Source organism: Salmo trutta, unplaced genomic scaffold, assembly GCF_901001165.1.
Source record: "Salmo trutta unplaced genomic scaffold, fSalTru1.1, whole genome shotgun sequence".
Lineage (NCBI taxonomy): Eukaryota > Metazoa > Chordata > Actinopteri > Salmoniformes > Salmonidae > Salmo > Salmo trutta.
Genome location: NW_021823445.1, coordinates 123,786 through 145,324, shown reverse-complemented (window position 1 = coordinate 145,324; position 21,539 = coordinate 123,786). Strand labels below are relative to the sequence as shown.

General features: G+C 42.7%; 2 protein-coding genes across 4 annotated transcripts in view; one reads left to right on the top strand and one right to left on the bottom strand.

Moving 5' to 3' along the window:
- Window positions 1–9,177: 9,177 nt before the first annotated feature.
- Window positions 9,178–18,640, bottom strand: sigmar1 (sigma non-opioid intracellular receptor 1). Of its 2 annotated transcripts, none has more exons than XM_029749022.1 (4): window positions 18,532–18,640; window positions 12,480–12,680; window positions 10,607–10,699; window positions 9,178–9,617 (listed from the first exon to the last, which is right to left on the bottom strand). In XM_029749022.1, exons 1-4 carry the CDS (start codon window positions 18,557–18,559, stop codon window positions 9,388–9,390), a joined length of 552 nt encoding a protein of 183 aa, XP_029604882.1. In that variant the 5' UTR covers window positions 18,560–18,640; the 3' UTR covers window positions 9,178–9,387. The 2 variants fall into 2 exon arrangements, with proteins under 2 accessions (XP_029604882.1, XP_029604881.1); XM_029749021.1 differs by lacking the exon at window positions 18,532–18,640 and adding an exon at window positions 16,186–16,525.
- A 57-nt stretch (window positions 18,641–18,697) lies between these two features.
- The window catches only part of galt (galactose-1-phosphate uridylyltransferase), a 94,920-nt gene continuing 92,078 nt past the window's right edge, over window positions 18,698–21,539 (top strand). For both annotated transcript variants that reach the window (XM_029749020.1, XM_029749019.1), the window contains exons 1-2: window positions 18,698–18,826; window positions 19,545–19,714. In XM_029749020.1, the coding sequence (XP_029604880.1) occupies window positions 18,790–18,826; window positions 19,545–19,714 (207 nt within the window). In that variant the 5' untranslated portion in view covers window positions 18,698–18,789. The remainder of the gene's footprint in view (window positions 18,827–19,544; window positions 19,715–21,539) is intronic.

Sequence of the window (21,539 nt, the reverse complement as noted above, 5' to 3'; positions counted from 1 at the left end):
TATTTATCGTTGTGTTTCCTGTCTCTCTGTGCCAGTTCGTCTTGTGTTTCCAAGTCAAACAGCGTTTTTCTAATTTTCCTGCTTTTTGCTATTCTCCTTCTTCTAGTCCTCCTGGTTTTGACCCTTGCCTGTTCTGGACTCCGTACCATTCTGCCTGGCTTGACCACGGGCCTGTCTGCCACTCTACCTCCTGGACTCTGATCTGATTTTAATATTTTTGCCTGTCCACGACCATTCTCTTGCCTACTCCTTTTGGATTAATAAACATTGCAATACTCCAACCATCTGCCTCCAGTGTCTGCTTGTGTCTTGATAGTATCGGATGACCTGGCCTCCCACTTAAGATGGTTTGGGATGAGTTGGAACAAAGAGTGAAGGAAAAGCAGCCAACAAGTGTTCAGCATATGTGGGAACTCCTTCAAGACTGTTGGAAAATAATTCCAGGTGAAGTTGTTTGAGAGAATGCCAAGAGTGTTCAAAGCTGTCAAGGCAAAGGGTGGCTACTTTGAAGAATTTGAAATATAAAATATATTTTGATTTAACACTTTTTTGGTTACTACATGATTCCATATGTGTTATTTCATAGTTTTGATGTCTTCACTATTATTCTACAATGTAGAAAATAGTACAAATAAAGAAAAAGCCTTGAATGAGCAGGTGTGTCCAAATGTTTGACTGGTACTATTATTGATATGTGTGTGCACATAATCACCACAGCATCTGGTCAAAGGTATATACAGTTGGAGTCGGAAGATTACATACACTTAGGTTGGAGTCAATAAAAATCGTTTTTCAACCACTCCACAAATTTCTTGTTAACAAACTATAGTTTTGGCAAGTCGGTTAGGACATCTACTTTGTGAATGACACAAGTCATTTTTCCAACAAGTGTTAACAGACAGATTATTTCACATATAATTCACTGTTTCACAATTCCAGTGGGTCAGAAATGTACATACACTAAGTTGACTCTGCCTTTAAACAGCTTGGAAAATTCCAGAAAAGGATGTCATGGCTTTAGAAGCTTCTGATAGGCTAATTGACATCATTTGAGTCAATTGGAGGTGTACCTGTGGATGTATTTCAAGGCCTACCTTCATACTCAGTGTCTCTTTGCTTGACATCATGGGAAAATCAAAAGAAATCAGCCAAGACCTCAGAAAAAAAATGATAGACCTCCACAAGTCTGGTTCATCCTTAGGAGCAATTTCCAAATGCCTGAAGGTACCACGTTCATCTGTACAAACAATAGTACGCAAGTATAAACACCATGGGACCACGCAGCCGTCATACCGCTCAGGAAGGAAACGCGTTCTGTCTCCTAGAGATGAACGTACTTTGGTGCAAAAAGTGCAAATCAATCCCAGAACAACAGCAAAAGGACCTTGTGAAGATGCTGGAGGAAACGGGTACAAAGTATCTATATCCACAGTAAAACGAGTCCTATATCGACATAACCTGAAAGGCCGCTCAGCAAGGAAGAAGCCACTGCTCCAAAACCGCCATAAAAAATCTAGACTACGGTTTGCAACTGCACATGGGGACAAAGATCGCACTTTTAGGAGAAATGTCCTCTGGTCTGATGAAACAAAAATAGAACTGTTTGGCCATAATGACCATCGTTATGTTTGCAGGAAAAAAGGGGGATGCTTGCAAGCCGAAGAACACCATCCCAACCGTGAAGCACGGGGGTGGCAGCATCATGTTGTGAGGGTGCTTTGCTGCAGGAGGGACTGGTGCAGGAGGGATTTGCTGCAGGAGGGACTGGTGCAGGAAAATGATGTGGATATATTGAAGCAACATCTCAAGACATCAGTCAGGAAGTTAAAGCTTGGTCGCAAATGGGTCTTCCAAATGGACAATGACCCCAAGCATACTTCCAAAGTTGTAGCAAAATGGCTTAAGGACAACAAAGTCAAGGTATTGGAGAGGCCATCACAAAGCCCTGACCTCAATCCTATAGAAAATTTGTGGGCAGAACTGAAGAAGCGTGTGCGAGCAAGGAGGCCTTCAAACCTGACTCAGTTACACCAGCTCTGTCAGGAGGAATGGACCAAAAGTCACCCAACTTATTGTGGGAAGCTTGTGGAAGGCTACCCGAAACGTTTAACCCAAGTTAAACAATTTAAAAGCAATGCTACCAAGTACTCATTGAGTGTATGTAAACTTCCGACTTCAATTGTATGTAACGTGATTCATGTGGTGTTTTTACTTTTACAATTATATCTAATGCATGTTACGCTGAAAACCGTATTGTTTTATAATCATTATCGATATTGACATGTTATATGATAGTGTTACAAAATTTGCCAAAGGAAAGCTAACGTTCGCCTTGTACTTTCATTGCTAATGAGGCTAGTCACCTCGTGAATTGTACATTTATGAAATGAAGATAAATGACGTAAAGAATGATAGTAAAAAGCTTTGGAGCACCTTAAATGAAATTTTGGGAAAAAAAGCTAACTCAGCTCCACCATTCATTGAATCAGATGTTCATTCATCACTAAACCCACTGATAATCAGATGCTCATTCATCACTAAACCCACTGATAATCAGATGGCTCATTCATCACTAAACCCACTGATAATCAGATGGCTCATTCATCACTAAACCCACTGATAATCAGATGCTCATTCATCACTAAACCCACTGATAATCAGATGCTCATTCATCACTTAACCCACTGATAATCAGATGGTTCATTCATCACTAAACCCACTGATAATCAGATGGTTCATTCATCACTAAACCCACTGATATTGGCAACTACTTTAATGATTTCATTAAATTTCATTCATTTCATTGGCCAGATTAGCAAATTTAGGGATGACATGCCAGCAACAAACACTGACACTACACATCCAAATATATCTGACCAAATTATGAAAGACAAGAATTGTAATTTTGAATTCTGTAAAGTGACTGTGGAAATTGTTGTCCATCAACAATGACAAGTCACCGGGGTCTGACAACTTGGATGGAAACTTACTGAAGATAATAGTGGATGATATTGTCTTTACTAGAAAGTGTGTGCCCTCAGGCCTGGAGGGAAGCTAAAGTCATTCCACTACCCAAGAATAGTAAAGCCTCCGTTACTGGCTCAAACGGCCGACCAATCAGCCTGTTACCAACCCTTAGTAAACTATTGGATTTTTTTTTTGTGTTTGACCAGATACTATGCATTTTTACAGTAAACAAACTGACAAACTTTCAGCACGCTTATATGGAAGGAAATTCAACAAGCACAGCACTTACACAAATGACTGACGATTGGCTGAGAGAAACTGATGATAAAATGATTGTTGGGGCTGTCTTGTTAGACTTCAGTGCAGCTTTTGACATTATTGATCATAGTCTGCTGCTGGAAAAACATGTGTTATGGCTTTACACCCCCTGCTATAATGTGGATAAAGAGTTACCTGTCTAACATAACACAGAGGGTGTTCTTTAATGGAAGCCTCTCCAACATAATCCAGGTAGAATCAGGAATTCCCCCTTTGAGTAAAGCCAGTGTGTCTATGTAGCAGATGACTCAACACTATACATGTCAGCTACTACAGCGACTGAAATGACTGCAACACTTAAAGAGCTGCAGTTAGTTTCAGAGTGGGTGGCAAGGAATGTTAGTCCTAAATATTTGTAAAACTAAAAGTATTGTATTTGGGACAAATCATTCACTAAACCCTAAACCTCAAATACATCTTGTAAAAAAATATGTGGAAATTGAGCAAGTTGAGGTGACTAAACCCTGGATTTTAAACTGTAATGGTCAAAAAATATTGATACAACAGTAGCTACGATGGGGAGAAGTCTGTCTATAATAAAGCGTTGCTTTACCTTCTAAACAACACTATCAACAAGGCAGGTCCTACAGGCCCTAGTTTTGTCGCACCTGGGCTACTGTTCAGTCATGTGGTCAGCTGCCACAGAGGGACTTAAAAACATTTACAATTGGCTCAGAACAGGGCAGCATGGCTGGCCCTTGGATGTACACAGAGAGCTAATATTAATAATATGCATGTCAATCTCTCCTGGCTGAAAGTGGAGGAGAGATTGACTTCATCACTACTTTTATTTCTGAGAGGTATTGACATGTTGAATGCACCAAGCTGTCTGTTTAAACTACTGGCACACAGCTCGGACACCCATCCATACCCCACAAGACATGCCACCAGAGGTCTCTTCACAGTCCCCAAGTCCAGAACAGACTATGGGAGGCGCACAGTACTACATAGAGCCATGACTACATGGAACTCTATTCCACATCAGGTAACTGATGCAGCAGTAAAATCAGATTTAAAAAACAGGTAAAAACACACCTTATGGAACACTGGGGACTGTGAAGCAACACAAACATAGGCACAGACACATGCATACAAAAACACGATAACATACGCACTATACACACACATACACATTGATTTTGTGATATGTGGTGGAGTAGGGGCCTGAGGGCACACAGTGTGTTGTGAAATCTGCAGTGGTGTAAAGTATTTAAGTAAAAATACTTTATAAGTACTACTTAAGTAGTTTTTTGGGGTATCTGTACTTTACTATTTTTTATTTTTTATTTACTTTCACTTCACTACATTCCTAAAGAAAATAATGTACTTTTTACATACATTTTCCCTGACACCCAAAAGTACTCGTTACATTTTGACAGGAAAATTGTCACATTTTTCAAGAGAACACATTTATCAAGAGAACATCCCTGGTCATCCCTATTGCCTCTGATCTGGTGGACTCACTAAACAGAGAACATCCCTGGTCATCCCTACTGCCTCTGATCTGGAGGACTCACTAAACAGAGAACATCCCTGGTCATCCCTACTGCCTCTGATCTGGAGGACTCACTAAACAGAGAACATCCCTGGTCATCCCTACTGCCTCTGATCTGGTGGACTCACTAAACAGAGAACATCCCTGGTCATCCCTACTGCCTCTGATCTGGTGGACTCACTAAACAGAGAACATCCCTGGTCATCCCTACTGCCTCTGATCTGGAGGACTCACTAAACAGAGAACATCCCTGGTCATCCCTACTGCCTCTGATCTGGTGGACTCAATAAACACAAATGCTTTGTTTGTAAATTATGTCTGAGTGTTGGAGTGTGTCTCTGGCTATCTGTCAATAAAAAGTGTTTAAAAAATGGTGCCATCTGGTTTGCTTAATATAAGGAAATTGAAATGATTTACACTTTTACTTTTGATACTTAAGTACATTTGATTAATTCCATTTACTTCAGTACATTTAAAACCAAATACTTTCAGACTTTTACTCAAGTAGTATTTTACTGGGTGACTTTCACTTTTACTTGAGTCATTTTCTATTAAGGTAATTTTACTTTTACTCAATTATGACAATTGAGTACTTTTTCCACAACTGGAAATCTGTGAATGTATTGTAATGTTTAAAAAAAGATATAAAACTGCCTTAATTTTCCTGAACCCCATTAGTTGCCTTGGCAGCAGCTAATGGGTATCCATAATAATTAGAAATACAAATATACTGTATCTAGACCTGTAAACAGACTATACTGTATCTAGACCTGTAAACAGACGTTACTGTATTTAACTGTATCTAGACCTGTAAACAGACGATACTGTATTTAACTGTATCTAGACCTGTAAACAGACGATACTGTATCTAGACCTGTAAACAGACTATACTGTATCTGGACCTGTAAACAGACAATACTGTATCTAGACCTGTAAACAGACAATACTGTATCTAGACCTGTAAATAGACTATACTGTATCTAACTGTATCTAGACCTGTAAACAGACTATACTGTATCTAGACCTGTAAACAGACTATACTGTATCTAGACCTGTAAACAGACGTTACTGTATTTAACTGTATCTAGACCTGTAAACAGACGATACTGTATTTAACTGTATCTAGACCTGTAAACAGACGATACTGTATCTAGACCTGTAAACAGACTATACTGTATCTAGACCTGTAAACAGACAATACTGTATCTAGACCTGTAAACAGACAATACTGTATCTAGACCTGTAAATAGACTATACTGTATCTAACTGTATCTAGACCTGTAAACAGACTATACTGTATCTAGACCTGTAAACAGACTATACTGTATCTAACTGTATCTAGACCTGTAAACAGACTATACTGTATTTAACTGTATTTAGACCTGTAAACAGACTATACTGTATCTAACTGTATCTAGACCTGTAAACAGACTATACTGTATCTAACTGTATTTAGACCTGTAAATAGACTGTACTGTATCTAGACCTGTAAACAGACTATACTGTATCTAACTGTATCTAGACCTGTAAACAGACTATACTGTATTTAGACCTAACAAACAGACAGAGGAAAAAGGGTGCTGTTGACACATACACTACCATTCAAAAGTTTTGGGTCACATAGAAATGTCCTTATTTTTGAAAAAGCAAATTTTTTGTCCATTAAAATAACATCAAATTGATCAGAAATACAGGGTAGACATTGTTAATGTTTTAAATGACTATTGTAGCTGGAAAAGGCAGATTTTTAATGGAATATCTACATAGGTGTACAGAGGCCCATTATCAGCAACCATCACTCCTGTGTTCCAATGGCACATTGTGTTGGCTAATCCAAGTTTATCATTTTAAAAGGCTAATTGATCATTAGAAAACCATTTTGCAATTATGTTAGCACAGCTGAAAACTGTTGTTCTAATTAAAGAAACAATAAAACTGGCCTTCTTTAGACTAGTTGAGTATCTGGAGCATCAGCATTTGTGGGTTCGATTACAGGCTCAAAATGACCAGAAACAAAGACCTTTGTTTGTGAATAAGGAGTGGATGTCATCAACCTTCTTTTCAAAGTCGTCCGCAGAGGAGGAGGAGGGAGGGAGGGAGGGGGAGGTGGAAGTGTTTCCTAGGGTTAGAGGCAGAAGCTTGCAATTTAGAGTGGTAGAAAGTGGCTTTAGTAGCAGATACAGAGGAAAAGAAGGTAGAGAGGATGGAGTGGAAGGATGATAGGTCCTCCAGAAGTGTAGTTTTCCTTCATTTCTGCTCAGCTGCCCAGAGGCCTGTTCTGTAAGATCACAATGAGTCACTCAGCCAAGGAGCAGGAGGGGAGGGCCAAGCTGGCTAGGAGAAAAGGGGACAGTGCGAGTCATTGGGGAGTCCTGATTCTCTTCCCTCCGCCCAAGGTGTGCACTTTATAATATTTAAACATGGATTTCGCAATGGAAACTCCCTCCTTCCAATGCTTACACCACATGTGTGAAACTCATTCCATGGAGGGCCCAGTGTCTGCGGCTTTTCGCTAGTCCCCGATTGATGAATTAAGCTCACTAATTAGTAAGGAAATCCCCTCACCTGGTTGTGGGTGGGCTTTCTATCTCCTGAAATGACAACCGGCAGTATTTGTAAAGACTCTCATCTCACCAAGGACAAACTAAAAGGCTGTAAAGGCCAAAAGTGTCACACACACTACCCAAAAAAGTATTTTAATGTGTTCGACCAGAATGACTGCAGTAGGTTATGTCCATCTACTCATTCCTTAAAATGTTGACAAATAAATACAATTTGCTACAGTACTTGCCATACATGTATAGCCATTGATGTGTTTAGAGAAGGTTGAACATTGCTTTTGTTGCACTGCAGCCATCTAGCGAAATGACCACACAACTTGCTAGCTACCTTATTAGCCTGCTAGCTAACAGAGCAAGGAGCTGTAGCTATTAGTCGATAGGACGCAATCACCATGTACAGTACCAGTCAACAGTTTGAACACACGTATTCATTCAAAGTTTCTTTATTTTTTCTACATTGTAGAATACTAGTGAAAACATCAACAACTATGAAATAACACATATGGAATCATGTAGTAACCCCCTAAAATATTTGAGATTCTTCAAAGTAGCCACCATTTGCCTTGATGACAGCTTTGCACTCTTGGCATTCTCTCAACCAACTTTATGAGGTAGTCACCTGGAATGCATTTCAATTAACAGGTGCGCCTTGTTAATAGTTCATTTGTGGAATTTCTTTCCTTCTTAATGCGTTTGGGCCAATCAGTTGTGTTGTGACAAGGTAGGGGTGGTGTACAGAAGATAGCTCTATTTGGTTAAAGACCAAGTCCATATTATGGCAAGAACAGCTCAAATAAGCAAAGAGAAACCACAGTCCATCATTACTTTAAGACATGAAGGTCAGTCAATCCAGAAAATGTCAAGAACTTTGAATGTTTCTTCAAGTGCAGTCGCAAAAACCATCAAGTGCTATGATGAAACTGGCTCCCATGAGGACCACCACAGGAAAGGAAGACCCAGAGTTACCTCTGCTGCAGAGGATAAGTTACCAGCCTCAGAAATTGCAGCCCAAATAAATGCTTTACAGAGTTCAAGTAACAAACTGTTCAGAGGAGACTGTGAGTCAGGCCTTCATGGTCAAATTTCTGCAAAGAAACCACTACTGAAGGACACCAATAATAAGAAGAGACTTGCATGAGCCAAGAAACACGAGCAGTGGACATTAGACTGGTGGAAATCGGTCCTTTGGTCTAATGAGTCCAAATGTGAGATTTCTGGTTCCAACCGCCGTGTCTTTGTGAGATGCAGAGTAGGTGAATGGATGATCTCCGCATGTGTAGTTCTCACTGTGAAGCATGGAGGAGGTGGTGTGATGGTGCTTTGCTGGTGACACTGTCTGTGATTGATTTAAAATTCAAGGCACAGTTAACCAGAATGGCTACCACAGCATTCTGCAGCGATACGACATCCCATCTGGTTTGTGCTTAGTGGGACAATCATTTGTTTTCAACAGGACAATGACTCAACACACCTCCAGGCTGTGTAAGGGCTATTTGTCCAAGAAGGAGAGTGATGGAGTGCTGCATCAGATGACCTGGCCTCCACAAATCACCCAACCTCAAGCCATTGAGATAGTTTGGGATGAGTTGAACCGCAAAGTGAAGGAAAAGCAGTCAACAAGTGCTCAGCATATGAAGGGAACTCCTTCAAGACTGTTGGAAAAGCATTCCAGGTGAAGCTGGTTGAGAGAAAGAGAATGCCAAGAGTGTGCAAAGCTGTAATCAAGGCAAAGGGTTGCTACTTTGAAGAATCTAAAATATAAAACATATTTTTATTTGTTTAACACTTTTTTGGTTACTACATGATTCCATATGTGTTATTTCATAGTTTGTCTTCACTATTATTCTACAATGTAGAAAATAGTAAAAACAAAGAAAAACCCTTGAATGAGTAGGTGTCCAAACTTTTGACTGGTACTGTATATTTAACTCAATAGGTTTCAAGGTTTAGAGGTCAGGTTCCTCAGAAGATTCCAGGCTCCGAGAGGGTTAGGGATCAGGTTCCTCAGAAGATGCCTTCCTCCGAAAGGGGTAGGGGTCAGATAACTCAGAAGACGCCAGCCTCAGTGAGTAGTGTATTGGCCTCCAGCAGCATTCCCTTGACGTAGACCCGTACGGTGTAGAACATAGTGAGGAAGTCCTGTGTGCTGAACAGAGTGTCTGCCAGGGCGAAGCCCAGGGTGGAGGGGATGAATCCTCTGCCGTACTCCACCATCCACGTCCCAGCACTCCACTGGACCGACGTTGCCTCGCCTACCGTGTGGACTATCGTATCACCTGTCAACACACACACACACCTGTCAACACACACACCTGATACAGAAGATGCTACAACGTAGGCCCACTCCACCTTACTAGTAGGTAGGCTAGTTTACTTTGACATGTTAGTAATTTAGAGCCACTTATAGTAGTGAGTCATTTAGCAGACTCTCTTATCCAGAGCCACTTACAGTAGTGAGTCATTTAGCAGACTCTCTTATCCAGAGCCACTTACAAGAGCAATTACCGTAAATTCCGGACTATAAGCCGCAACTTTTTTCCCAGGCTTTGAACCTCGCGGCTTAAACAATGACGCGCTAATATATGGATTTTTCCCTCTCAATTTTTTTTTCTCCAAAAAAACACATTCTGTGACGTGCTCAGTTTTTTGGCGGCATGAAGTTTTCATTAGACCAATGAAATTGCCGAATGGGTTAAGGTCAAACAACTTTTTTGTTTACTGTTTAGATTAAATCGAGCGCTCTCAAACGTCCCATCATTCTGATTACGGTAGTCATTTTGTCACCCTCATCATGGCAAAGACACGGAGAAATGCATATGATGCAGCTTTCAAGTTGAAGGCAATTGATCTGGCTGTTGGAAAAGGAAATAGAGCTGCTGCACGGGAGCTTGGTCTTAATGAGTCGATGATAAGACGTTGGAAACAGCAGCGTGAGGAATTGACTCAGTGCAAAAAGACAACTAAAGCTTACTGCTAATTTTAAATGTTTTGTTACAAGCCATGTTTCGTTAAAGCCTATTTATTTTTGTTACAAGCCGTGTTTCGTTAAAGCCTATTTATTTTTGATACAAGCAGTGTTTCGTTAAAGCCTGTGTAAAGATTTTCACCTAGTCGGCTCAGAGACCTTTAGTTACTGACCATACACTCTTAACCACTAGGCTACCTGCCTCACCTCATTGACCCGTGTTTTACCTGGGTAGAACAGCTGTAGTGTCTAAATTTATACATTTAAATATAGAATTTAATAGGATCTCTGTGGTCTTACCTGGATAGTACATTTCACTCTTAGTTGATCCCTCCTTCCACTGCCTGAAGGTCCCAGAGATGATGGTGTCTGATATTTCAGCCCAGTAACGACCTTAAGAGAATTTCAACAAGTTAATAACAAAAACCAAACAGGAGGCACAGAGTGATACGATGGAGAAAAGAAGACGTTAAGGTAGCTGGTAGCAGGTAGCCTAGTGGTTAGAGCGTTGGGCCAGTAACCAGCAGGTAGTCTAGTGGTTAGAGCGTTGGGCCAGTAACCAGCAGGTAGCCTAGTGGTTACAGAGTTGGGCCAGTAACCAGCAGGTAGCCTATTGGTTAGAGCGTTGGGACAGTAACCAGCAGGTAGCCTAGTAGTTACAGAGTTGGGCCAGTAACTAGCAGGTAGCCTAGTGGTTACAGAGTTGGGCCAGTAACCAGCAGGTAGCCTAGTGGTTAGAGCGTTGGGCCAGTAACCAGCAGGTAGCCTAGTGGTTAGAGCGTTGGGCCAGTAACCAGCAGGTAGTCTAGTGGTTAACGCGTTGGGTCAGTTACCAGCAGGTAGCCTAGTGGTTAAAGCGTTGGGCCAGTAACCAGCAGGTAGCCTAGTGGTTAGAGCGTTGGGCCAGTAACCAGCAGGTAGCCTAGTGGTTAGAGCGTTGGGCCAGTAACCAGCAGGTAGCCTAGTGGTTAGAGCGTTGGGCCAGTAACCAGCAGGTAGCCTAGTGGTTAGAGCGTTGGGCCAGTAACCAGCAGGTAGCCTAGTGGTTACAGAGTCGCATCACTGCCTGGTATTGCAACTGCTTGGCATCTGACCGTAAGGTGCTACAGAGGGTAGTGCGTACGGCCCAGTACATCACTGGGGCCAAGCTTCCTGCCATCCAGGACCTCTATACCAGGCGGTGTCAGAGGAAGGCCCAAACAATTGTCAGACTCCAGTCACCCTAGTCATAGACTGTTCTCTCTGCTACCGCACAGCAATCGGTACCGGAGCGCCAAGTCTAGGACCAAAAGGCTCCTTAACAGCTTTTACCCCCAAGCTATAAGACTGCTGAACAATTAATCAAATGGCCACCCAGACTATTTACATTGACACACAACCCCCCTATTTGTTTTTACACTACTGCTACTTGCTGTTAATTATCTATGCATAGTCACTTTACCCCTACCTACATGTACAACTTACCTTGACTAACCTGCACCCCCCCACACTGACTCAGTACCGGTATTTGCCTCGTTATTGTTATTTTATTGTGTTACATTTATATTATTTTTTACTTTAGCTTATTTGGTAAATATTTTCATAACACTTTCTTGAACTGCATTGTTGGTTAAGGATTGTAAGTAAGCATTTCACTGTAAGTTGTATTCGGCCCATGTGACAAATGAAGTTTGATTTGACCTATCATACTACTATGGCTGAACCTGTAAAACAACACATTACACTGCACCTATTGTTTCATTTAACCTTTATTTAACTAGGTAGGCTAGTTGAGAACAGGTCCTTTATTTAACTAGGCAAGTCAGTTAAGAACAAGTTCTTATTTTCAATGACGGCCTAGGAACAGTGGGTTGACTGCCTTGTTCAGGGGCAGAAGGACAGATTTTTACCTTGTCAGCTCTGGGATTTGATCTTGCAACCTTTCAGTTATTTTTGTGTCACACTGCTTTGCTTTATCTTGGCCAGGTCGCAGTTGTAAATGAGAACTTGTTCTCAACTAGCCAACCTGGTTAAATAAAGGACTTGTTCTCAACTAGCCTACGTGTTAAATAAAGGACTTGTTCTCAACTAGCCTACCTGGTTAAATAAAAAGGTTAAAAAAAATATGACAATACATGTTTTACTTATGACCAGGGCCCATAGAGGCAGTGTGTGAACCCAGAGAGATCCTGACCTGAGTGTCCTCCGGTGTCCACGGCGGTGCCGAACAGCAGGACGTACTCAGTGAGGGAGGCGTGGAGCAGACACATGGACCCCATCCAGCCGCCTGCGTTGACAAACACCCACTGCAGGTCCTCGTCCGGCAGGATGTGACCCGGGTACTTCCTCCGCAGCTCCACCACCACCTTGGAGAACGCCTGGTCGTGGTCCTGGCCTGGAGGAGACAACATCATCAACAACACAGAACACCTGGTCGTGGTCCTGGCCTGGAGGAGACAACATCATCAACAACACAGAACGCCTGGTCGTGGTCCTGGCCTGGAGGAGACATCATCATCAACAACACAGAACGCCTGGTCGTGGTCCTGGCCTGGAGGAGACAACATCATCAACAACACAGAACGCCTGGTCGTGGTCCTGGCCTGGAGGAGACATCATCATCAACAACACAGAACGCCTGGTCGTGGTCCTGGCCTGGAGGACACATCATCATCAACAACACAGAACGCCTGGTCGTGGTCCTGGCCTGGAGGAGACAACATCATCAACAACACAGAACGCCTGGTCGTGGTCCTGGCCTGGAGGAGACATCATCATCAACAACACAGAACACCTGGTCGTGGTCCTGGCCTGGAGGAGACAACATCATCAACAACACAGAACGCCTGGTCGTGGTCCTGGCCTGGAGGAGACAACATCATCAACAACACAGAACGCCTGGTCGTGGTCCTGGCCTGGAGGAGACATCATCATCAACAACACAGAACACCTGGTCGTGGTCCTGGCCTGGAGGAGACAACATCATCAACAACACAGAACGCCTGGTCGTGGTCCTGGCCTGGAGGAGACAACATCATCAACAACACAGAACGCCTGGTCGTGGTCCTGGCCTGGAGGAGACAACATCATCAACACAGAACGCCTGGTCGTGGTCCTGGCCTGGAGGAGACAACATCATCAACAACACAGAACGCCTGGTCGTGGTCCTGGCCTGGAGGAGACAACATCAACAACACAGAACGCCTGGTCGTGGTCCTGGAGGAGACAACATCATCAACAACACAGTTGTTTGGTCCTGGCCTCAAAATCACATGTAGAGCAGTGATAAATCAGTATTACCAGACATGAGAAAATACAACTATGGAATGGTAGAGGTTTCTTGTCAACAGCAGTAAACTACACCCCATGTCTAGCATGTCCCTGACCTCACTCTTATCATCGATGAACCCTCCCATTTTAAAAAGATAGCATGCTGATGTTAGCTTGCGAGAGCTCTCACTCGCCTCTCTCAACTGCTAATCCACCTCCTTCTAGTCAAAACCATTTGGCTAGTAGGGTCATGTGGCTGTAACTAGATCTGGAAGGCTGGCATAATACAATTACAGCTAGCTAGCTACATGCTTGGGTCTAACCCTACAGCCAGTTGCTGACTTGGCATAGCCAATCAACTATGCTAGGTTATTGAAGCAATAAGACACCAGGAGGTGTGGTATATGGCTAATATACCACGGCTAAGGGCTGTTCTTACGCACAAAGAGGCGTGCATAGATACAGCCCTTACCAGTGTTATATTGGCCATATACCACAAACCCGAGGTGCCTTATTGCTATTATAAACTGGTTACCAATGTAATTAGAGCAGTAAAAATAAATGTTTTGTCATACCTTTGGTATATGGTCTGATATACCACGCCTTTCAGCCAATCAGCATTCAGGACTCGAACCACCCTGTTTATAATGTTTAAATGGCTAATGGCTGTATCCAGGCACTCCGCATTGCATCGTGCAAAAGAACAGCCATTAGTCGTGGTATATTGCCCATATACCACAAACCCGAGGTGGCTTATTGTTTAATTATACAAGGGTTGGGTCTAATCCTGAATGCTGATTGGTTAAAACAACATTACATGCAGAGTCTATTCCACAAGTTACCACCAGCTAAATCTGATGTTAAAATGCCTATTTACTCTGTTCCATCTGACTGTCTCATCAGCCCAGCCAGGCAATTTATAAACTTGATCTCCACTATAAAAAGCATCTAGATATTATCTCACATTTAGCTTTCAACCACAGAGATTTGTATAAACCCGTCTGAATCTCCGACATTTGCAACTTTGTTTCAATATTCAAATTTTATCTCCAGCTCCAAATTTGATCTCCCATGAATTCATGTGGCTGGGGTGGACGAGACAGAGAGGCAGCCGAAATCATGAATCAGCTGGCAGCTTTTGTATGGATGTGGATGTATACAAATACATTTGAATTGAAAAAGGTCAAACGAAACGACGTGCAGCTAGTTTGCGGTCTTTCCAGCTTCAGTTTAAAGTAATTGTTTTGGCCGTGTGGTTGGCCGTGTGGTTGGCCGTGTTGTTGGCTAGCTCCTCTGAACAACAGTGTCCTGATGAGTGAGCACATTTTCTATCCCAGGCGAAATATCGCCTCATTGGCTCATTGTTATGGATGTATCCAAATACATGTCACTAGAAAACAGCTTAAACAAATGCAGCTACTTCACTGTTATTCTGGCTTGTTGACGTGACTAAGTTAGCCGTAGTTGGCTAGCTAGCGATAAGAACGTTGCCAGCCAGTATGGCAATGGAACATTTAGACCGAACGACTGGGTCGCGTCCATAGATACAGAACAACAAGACTGAACGACTGGGTCGCGTCCATAGATACAGAACAACAAGACTGAACGACTGGGTCGCGTCCATAGATACAGAACAACAAGACTGAACGACTGGGTCACGTCCATAGATACAGAACAAATAGACTGAACGACTGGGTCACGTCCATAGATACAGAACAACAAGACAACGACTGGGTCACGTCCATAGATACAGAACAACAAGACAACGACTGGGTCACGTCCATAGATACAGAACAAATAGACTGAACGACTGGGTCACGTCCATAGATACAGAACAAATAGACTGAACGACTGGGTCACGTCCATAGATACAGAACAAATAGACTGAACGACTGGGTCGCGTCCATAGATACAGAACAACAAGACTGAACGACTGAGTCACGTCCATAGATACAGAACAAATAGACAACGACTGGGTCACGTCCATAGATACAGAACAACAAGACTGAACGACTGGGTCGCGTCCATAGATACAGAACAACAAGACAAAGACTGGGTCGCGTCCATAGATACAGAACAAATAGACTGAACGACTGGGTCGCGTCCATAGATACAGAACAAATAGACTGAACGACTGGGTCGCGTCCATAGATACAGAACAAATAGACTGAACGACTGGGTCGCGTCCATAGATACAGAACAAATAGACTGAACGACTGGGTTGTCTTTTACACCCGAACCGATTGAACGAACGACCAGCCGGCTTTGGTAACAACCCGAGCTTTGTGTCAGGACTATATCTTGTAGAAGGATGAAATAGTATGAATAAATGCATCAAACTAAAGTTGAATGAAAATATGTATTTGAATATGTTGGTAACCCGTTGTATAAAAGGCTTACATGGCATTATCACTTCATTTCACTAGTCTTTCTCACGTTAAACTAACCATCATAAATATCAATTTAATGCTTATCTGGAGCGTATTCATTACGCAGATTATGTTGTAAAACGTTTCTTAAACGGATTGAACTATCTGAATTTGTCCAATAGAAACTATCGTTTGCTCTGTTTGCTTCCGTGTAGCTTTTCCGTAATGAATGCTCCCCTGACTAGACAACTACCCATTTACCTGCGTATCGCTTGGCCAGTACAGCAACATCTTCCTTTGTGAAGACATACTGTTTACTAGCCATCCACTGCCGCAGGTACATCACCATCAACACAGACACTCCAGCCAGCACGATTAACTTTAACACTTTAGTTGTCCAATACATGACTGAGATTGAGTGGTGCAACACCACGACCAGAGAAACAGACAGTAAGAGCTGCGCTGAAGACGAGACGGAAGTTATGCGAAGGCACCCATAGAGATAGATACATGACTCATCTGTGTCTGTGTCGTTATCGCATCTGAGACAGCATGGGCAGCGCCAACGAGTTTATCTCCAGTTTGAAGTAGTCCATTTTCTCCTAAATGATTGGCTGATCCCTCCTGATGACCCTATTGGACATGACTTCAACCGGGTCACCAGGAGGGATTACCCAATGAAGTTGGAAGTCCCACCCAGTTGACTCCATTGACCTGGCGGAAGGCGGAACCCCTGTGGCGGAAGCCACTACAGGTCTCTATCATTCTCTATGGGGGAGGCGCCTTAACCTTCAGCTCTGTTCTTCCCCCAACCTGGAACGGTTCTTCTTTACTTTTATTAACTAACAGAAGAGGAATAGTCACATACAAACTATTTACAAACTATTTACATGGCCAACAAACAAATCATATTCATTATTAATACAACAACTTTTAATTGGCTTTTTGTTTTTCATTTTAGTTAAAGTAGTGACATATTGTTTAAATTCTTAAATTCATTTATAAAGTGAAAAAATTTGGTTTTGAATTAGACCATTTGCATGTGTGAATATGAAATGTACCTAATAATTAAATATACTACATCTTTATCAATGACAGAATTTCTGAAATAAATCATTATATCAAAACAATTAAATTGTGCAACTGGTTCTATTTATTTTGTAATGAAATTCTGTTTGTCAATCCCAAAATTATACTATAAATACAGGCAGATAACACATGAAAAATGGTCTGTCTCCTCCTCCATTCCACAGAAATCACATTTATAGTCAATATTCAGCTTGAATCTTTCCAGAACATGTTTCACAGGATATATTCTATGTAACATTTTAAATTAAACTTCCTTTACCTTGTTACTGGTGTAACCGATGTGAAATGGCTAGTTAGTTAGCGGTGGTGTAACCGATGTGAAATGGCTAGTTAGTTAGCGGTGGTGTAACCGATGTGAAATGGCTAGTTAGTTAGCGGTGGTGTAACCGATGTGAAATGGCTAGTTAGTTAGCGGTGGTGTAACCGATGTGAAATGGCTAGTTAGTTAGCGGTGGTGTAACCGATGTGAAATGGCTAGTTAGTTAGCGGTGGTGTAACCGATGTGAAATGGCTAGTTAGTTAGCGGTGGTGTAACCGATGTGAAATGGCTAGTTAGTTAGCAGTGGTGTAACCGATGTGAAATGGCTAGTTAGTTAGCGGTGGTGAAACCGATGTGAAATGGCTAGTTAGTTAGCGGTGGTGTAACCGATGTGAAATGGCTAGTTAGTTAGCGGTGGTGTAACCGATGTGAAATGGCTAGTTAGTTAGCGGTGGTGCGCGCTAATAGCGTTTCAATCAGTGACGTCACTCGCTCTGAGACCTGAAGTAGTTGTTCCCCTTGCAAGGGCCGCGGCTTTTGTGGCGCGATGGGTAACGATGCTTCGGTGGGTATCAGTTGTTGATGTGTGCAGAGGGTCCCTGGTTCGAGCCCAGGTTGGGGCGAAGAGAGGGACGGAAGTTACACTGTTACACTGGTACAATATTTGTTAGCAATTTTCCATGCTTTCCGCAATTTTATATCACCATAGATATTTGACCAAAATAATCTTGCTGAGGGAATTATAGTATCACAAAACATATTCCTAAACTGTTTATTACTTCATTTATCTTTGATGTTAATATTGCCTATGAATATATTTTCATGTAAATCTATGTTACTTACATCAACCACAGAGGAATTTAAAAGAGACACAAGCCCCCTTGGAATCGCATCAAAAAACAATTGCATATTCTTTCAGGGTTAATGGAATTTTAAATGTATGAAGAAATTCCCCATATGAGAGTAGATATCCATCCTCATTCTGTAACTGACCAACCTAGATCGAATGGGGGCGGAAGAATTGATGAGTCGAGTAATGAAATGCTATCCAATCAGAATCGTGAAAAATGTCACGCAGGCATGGTGGCAGGGTCAATATTGTAGTTCAGCTTGCTTTTGGCGACATGAAGTCACTTGTGTTGTTCTAGCTATCAGAAAACCACTAGATGTAAGATTGTGTCCTACCAAGACAAATATTTAACAACACATATCTATCTGAATGTTCCGCATCGTTCTCCTAGTAAACCTTGGTTACGAACCGGACAACACCTGGAATCCTGCGTTCATCTGCGCAGCTACGATTCTCTCCGCTGGTTCGATTCCGAGAGTAGTTAGCGGCAGAGCGGTTTCCAAACAGCACGAACTCAAAGCAGGGTTAGGGTTAATCTTATAGATGTCAGACTGAAGACAGTCCGAGCCACCAGCGGTACTGACACACAGAGAGGTTTAGTAAAGTAGTACTGGACACTGGTGGATTTCACGTCGTCGACGTTGTGACAACAACATAGACCAACGCAATGAGCAGCAATAATGAACTCCGCTTTGATCCAAAGGGTAATATCTCTTTCCTGGAACACACTACTAAAATGAGACTACAGACTATTAGTGCATTTGGTCTTTTAGGAGTTATTGATTAAAGGAGCATAATGTTACTCTTTATAGTCCAATGACTTGTTCAGTCAGCAAGAGTTTATGTTACCACAGAATACAACCCGTGATTCAGTTCCTGTTTTGGTAGATTCATAAAAAAGTACATGGATACATCTCTGGTGCCACCTGCAGACCATGTTATAGAGCACAGTCCAGATACACTTTAATTGGTATAACTTTCACCTGTGATTGAACCTCTAGACCTATAAAACATGCAATAGAATCTGGGGTTAGTTCTTGAGATTACCTGATTAGCTAACTGTGTGTATGTGTGTCTCTCTCTCTCTCTCTCTCTCTCTCTGTGTCTCTCTCTCTGTGTCTCTCACTCTCTGTGTCTCTCACTCTCTGTGTCTCTGTGTCTCTGTCTGTCTGTCTGTCTGTCTGTCTGTCTCTCTGTCTCTCTGTCTCTCTGTGTCTCTCTCTCTGTGTTTGTCTCTGTGTCTCTCTCACTCTCTGTGTCTATGTGTCTCTCTCTGTGTCTGTTTGTCTCTCTCTCTCTCTCTCTCTCTCTCTCTCTCTCTCTCTCTCTCTCTCTGTGTCTGTGTTTCTCTCTCTCTCTCTCTCTCTGTGTCTGTGTTTGTCTCTGTGTCTCTCTCTCTCTCTGTGTCTGTGTCTGTCTCAGAGCACCAGCACCTGCGCTACAACCCCCTGCGGGACACGTGGGTTCTGGTGTCGGCCCACAGGATGAAGAGACCCTGGAGTGGCCAGGTGGAGAAGGAAGAGGAGGACCGAGTACCTCAACATGACCCAAACAACCCCCTCTGTCCTGGGAACACCAGGGCCAACGGAGAGGTGAGCACCTTGACCTCTAACCATATAACCCTAACAACCCCCTCTGTCCTGGAAACACCAGGGCCAACGGAGAGGTGAGAACCTTGACCTCTAACCATATAACCCTGACAACCCTAACAACCCCCTCTGTCCTGGGAACACCAGGGCCAACGGAGAGGTGAGCACCTTGACCTCTAACCATATAACCCTGACACAACCCCCTCTGTCCTGGGAACACCAACAGAGAGGACACACACACACAGAGATAGGTACAGTATATAGTAGATACAGTAAGTACAGCAGATAGATAGATACAGTATATAGTACAGTGGGGGGAAAAAAGTATTTGATCCCCTGCTGATTTTGTACGTTTGCCCACTTACAAAGAAATGATCAGTCTATAATTTTAATGGTAGGTTTATTTGAACAGTGAGAGACAGAATAACAACAAAGAAATCCAGAAAAACGCATGTCAAAAATGTTATAAAATGATTGGCATTTTAATGAGGCAAATAAGTATTTGACCCCTCTGCAAAACATGACTTAGTACTTGGTGGCAAAACCCTTGTTGGCAATCACAGAGGTCAGACGTTTCTTGTAGTTGGCCACCAGGTTTGCACACATCTCAGGAGGTTTCGAGGCTGACGTTTGGCAACTTGAACCTTCAGCTCCCTCCACAGATTTTCTATGGGATTAAGGTCTGGAGACTGGCTTGGCCACTCCAGGACCTTAATGTGCTTCTTCTTGAGCCACTCCTTTGTTGCCTTGACCGTGTGTTTTGGGTCATTGTCATGCTGGAATACCCATCCACGACCCATTTTCAATGCCCTGGCTGAGGGAAGGATGTTCTCACCCAAGATTTGACGGTACATGGCCCCGTCCATCGTCCCTTTGATGCGGTGAAGTTGTCCTGTCCCCTTAGCAGAAAAACACCCCCAAAGCATAATGTTTCCACCTCCATGTTTGACGGTGGAGATGGTGTTCTTGGGGTCATAGGCAGCATTCCTCCTCCTCTAAACACGGCGAGTTGAGTTGATGCCAAAGAGCTCCATTTTGGTCTAATCTGACCACAACACTTTCACCAGTTGTCCTCTGAATCATTCAGATGTTCATTGGCAAACTTCAGACGGGCATGTAAATGTGCTTTCTTGAGCAGGGGGACCTTGCGGGCGCTGCAGGATTTCAGTCCTTCATGGCGTAGTGTGTTACCAATTGTTTTCTTGGTGACTATGGTCCCAGCTGCCTTGATCATTGACAAGATCCTCCCGTGTAGTTCTGGGCTGATTCCTCACCGTTCTCATGATCATTGCAACCCCACGAGGTGAGATCTTGCATGGAGCCCCAGGCCGAGGGAGATTGACAGTTCTTTTGTGTTTCTTCCATTTGCGAATAATTGCACCAAATGTTGTCACCTTCTCACCAAGCTGCTTGGCGATGGTCTTGTAGCCCATTCCAGCCTTGTGTAGGTCTACAATCTTGTCCCTGACATCCTTGGAGAGCTCGTTGGTCTTGGCCATGGTGGAGAGTTTGGAATCTGATTGATTGATTGCTTCTGTGGACAGGTGTCTTTTATACAGGTAACAAGCTGCGGTTAGGAGCACTCCCTTTAAGAGTGTGCTCCTAATCTCAGCTCGTTACCTGTATAAAAGACACCTGGGAGCCAGAAATCTTTCTGATTGAGAGGGGGTCAAATACTTATTTCCCTCATTAAAATGTAAATCAATTTATATCATGTTTGACATGCGTTTTTCTGGATATTTTTGTTGTTATTCTGTCTCTCACTGTTCAAACAAACCTACCATTAAAATTATAGACTGATCCTTTCTTTATCAGTGGGCAAACGTAC

Bases quoted from the DNA above. Each gene is read 5' to 3' on its own strand.
- sigmar1 (XM_029749021.1), bottom strand. From the start codon at position 16,330: ATGTATTGGACAACTAAAGTGTTAAAGTTAATCGTGCTGGCTGGAGTG. The intron at 12,681-16,185 runs GTAAATGGGTAG...TGTCTCCTCCAG, and splicing joins ACTGGCCAAGCGATACGCAG to GCCAGGACCACGACCAGGCG. The intron at 9,618-10,606 runs GTAAGACCACAG...GTGTGTTGACAG, and splicing joins GAGTGAAATGTACTATCCAG to GTGATACGATAGTCCACACG.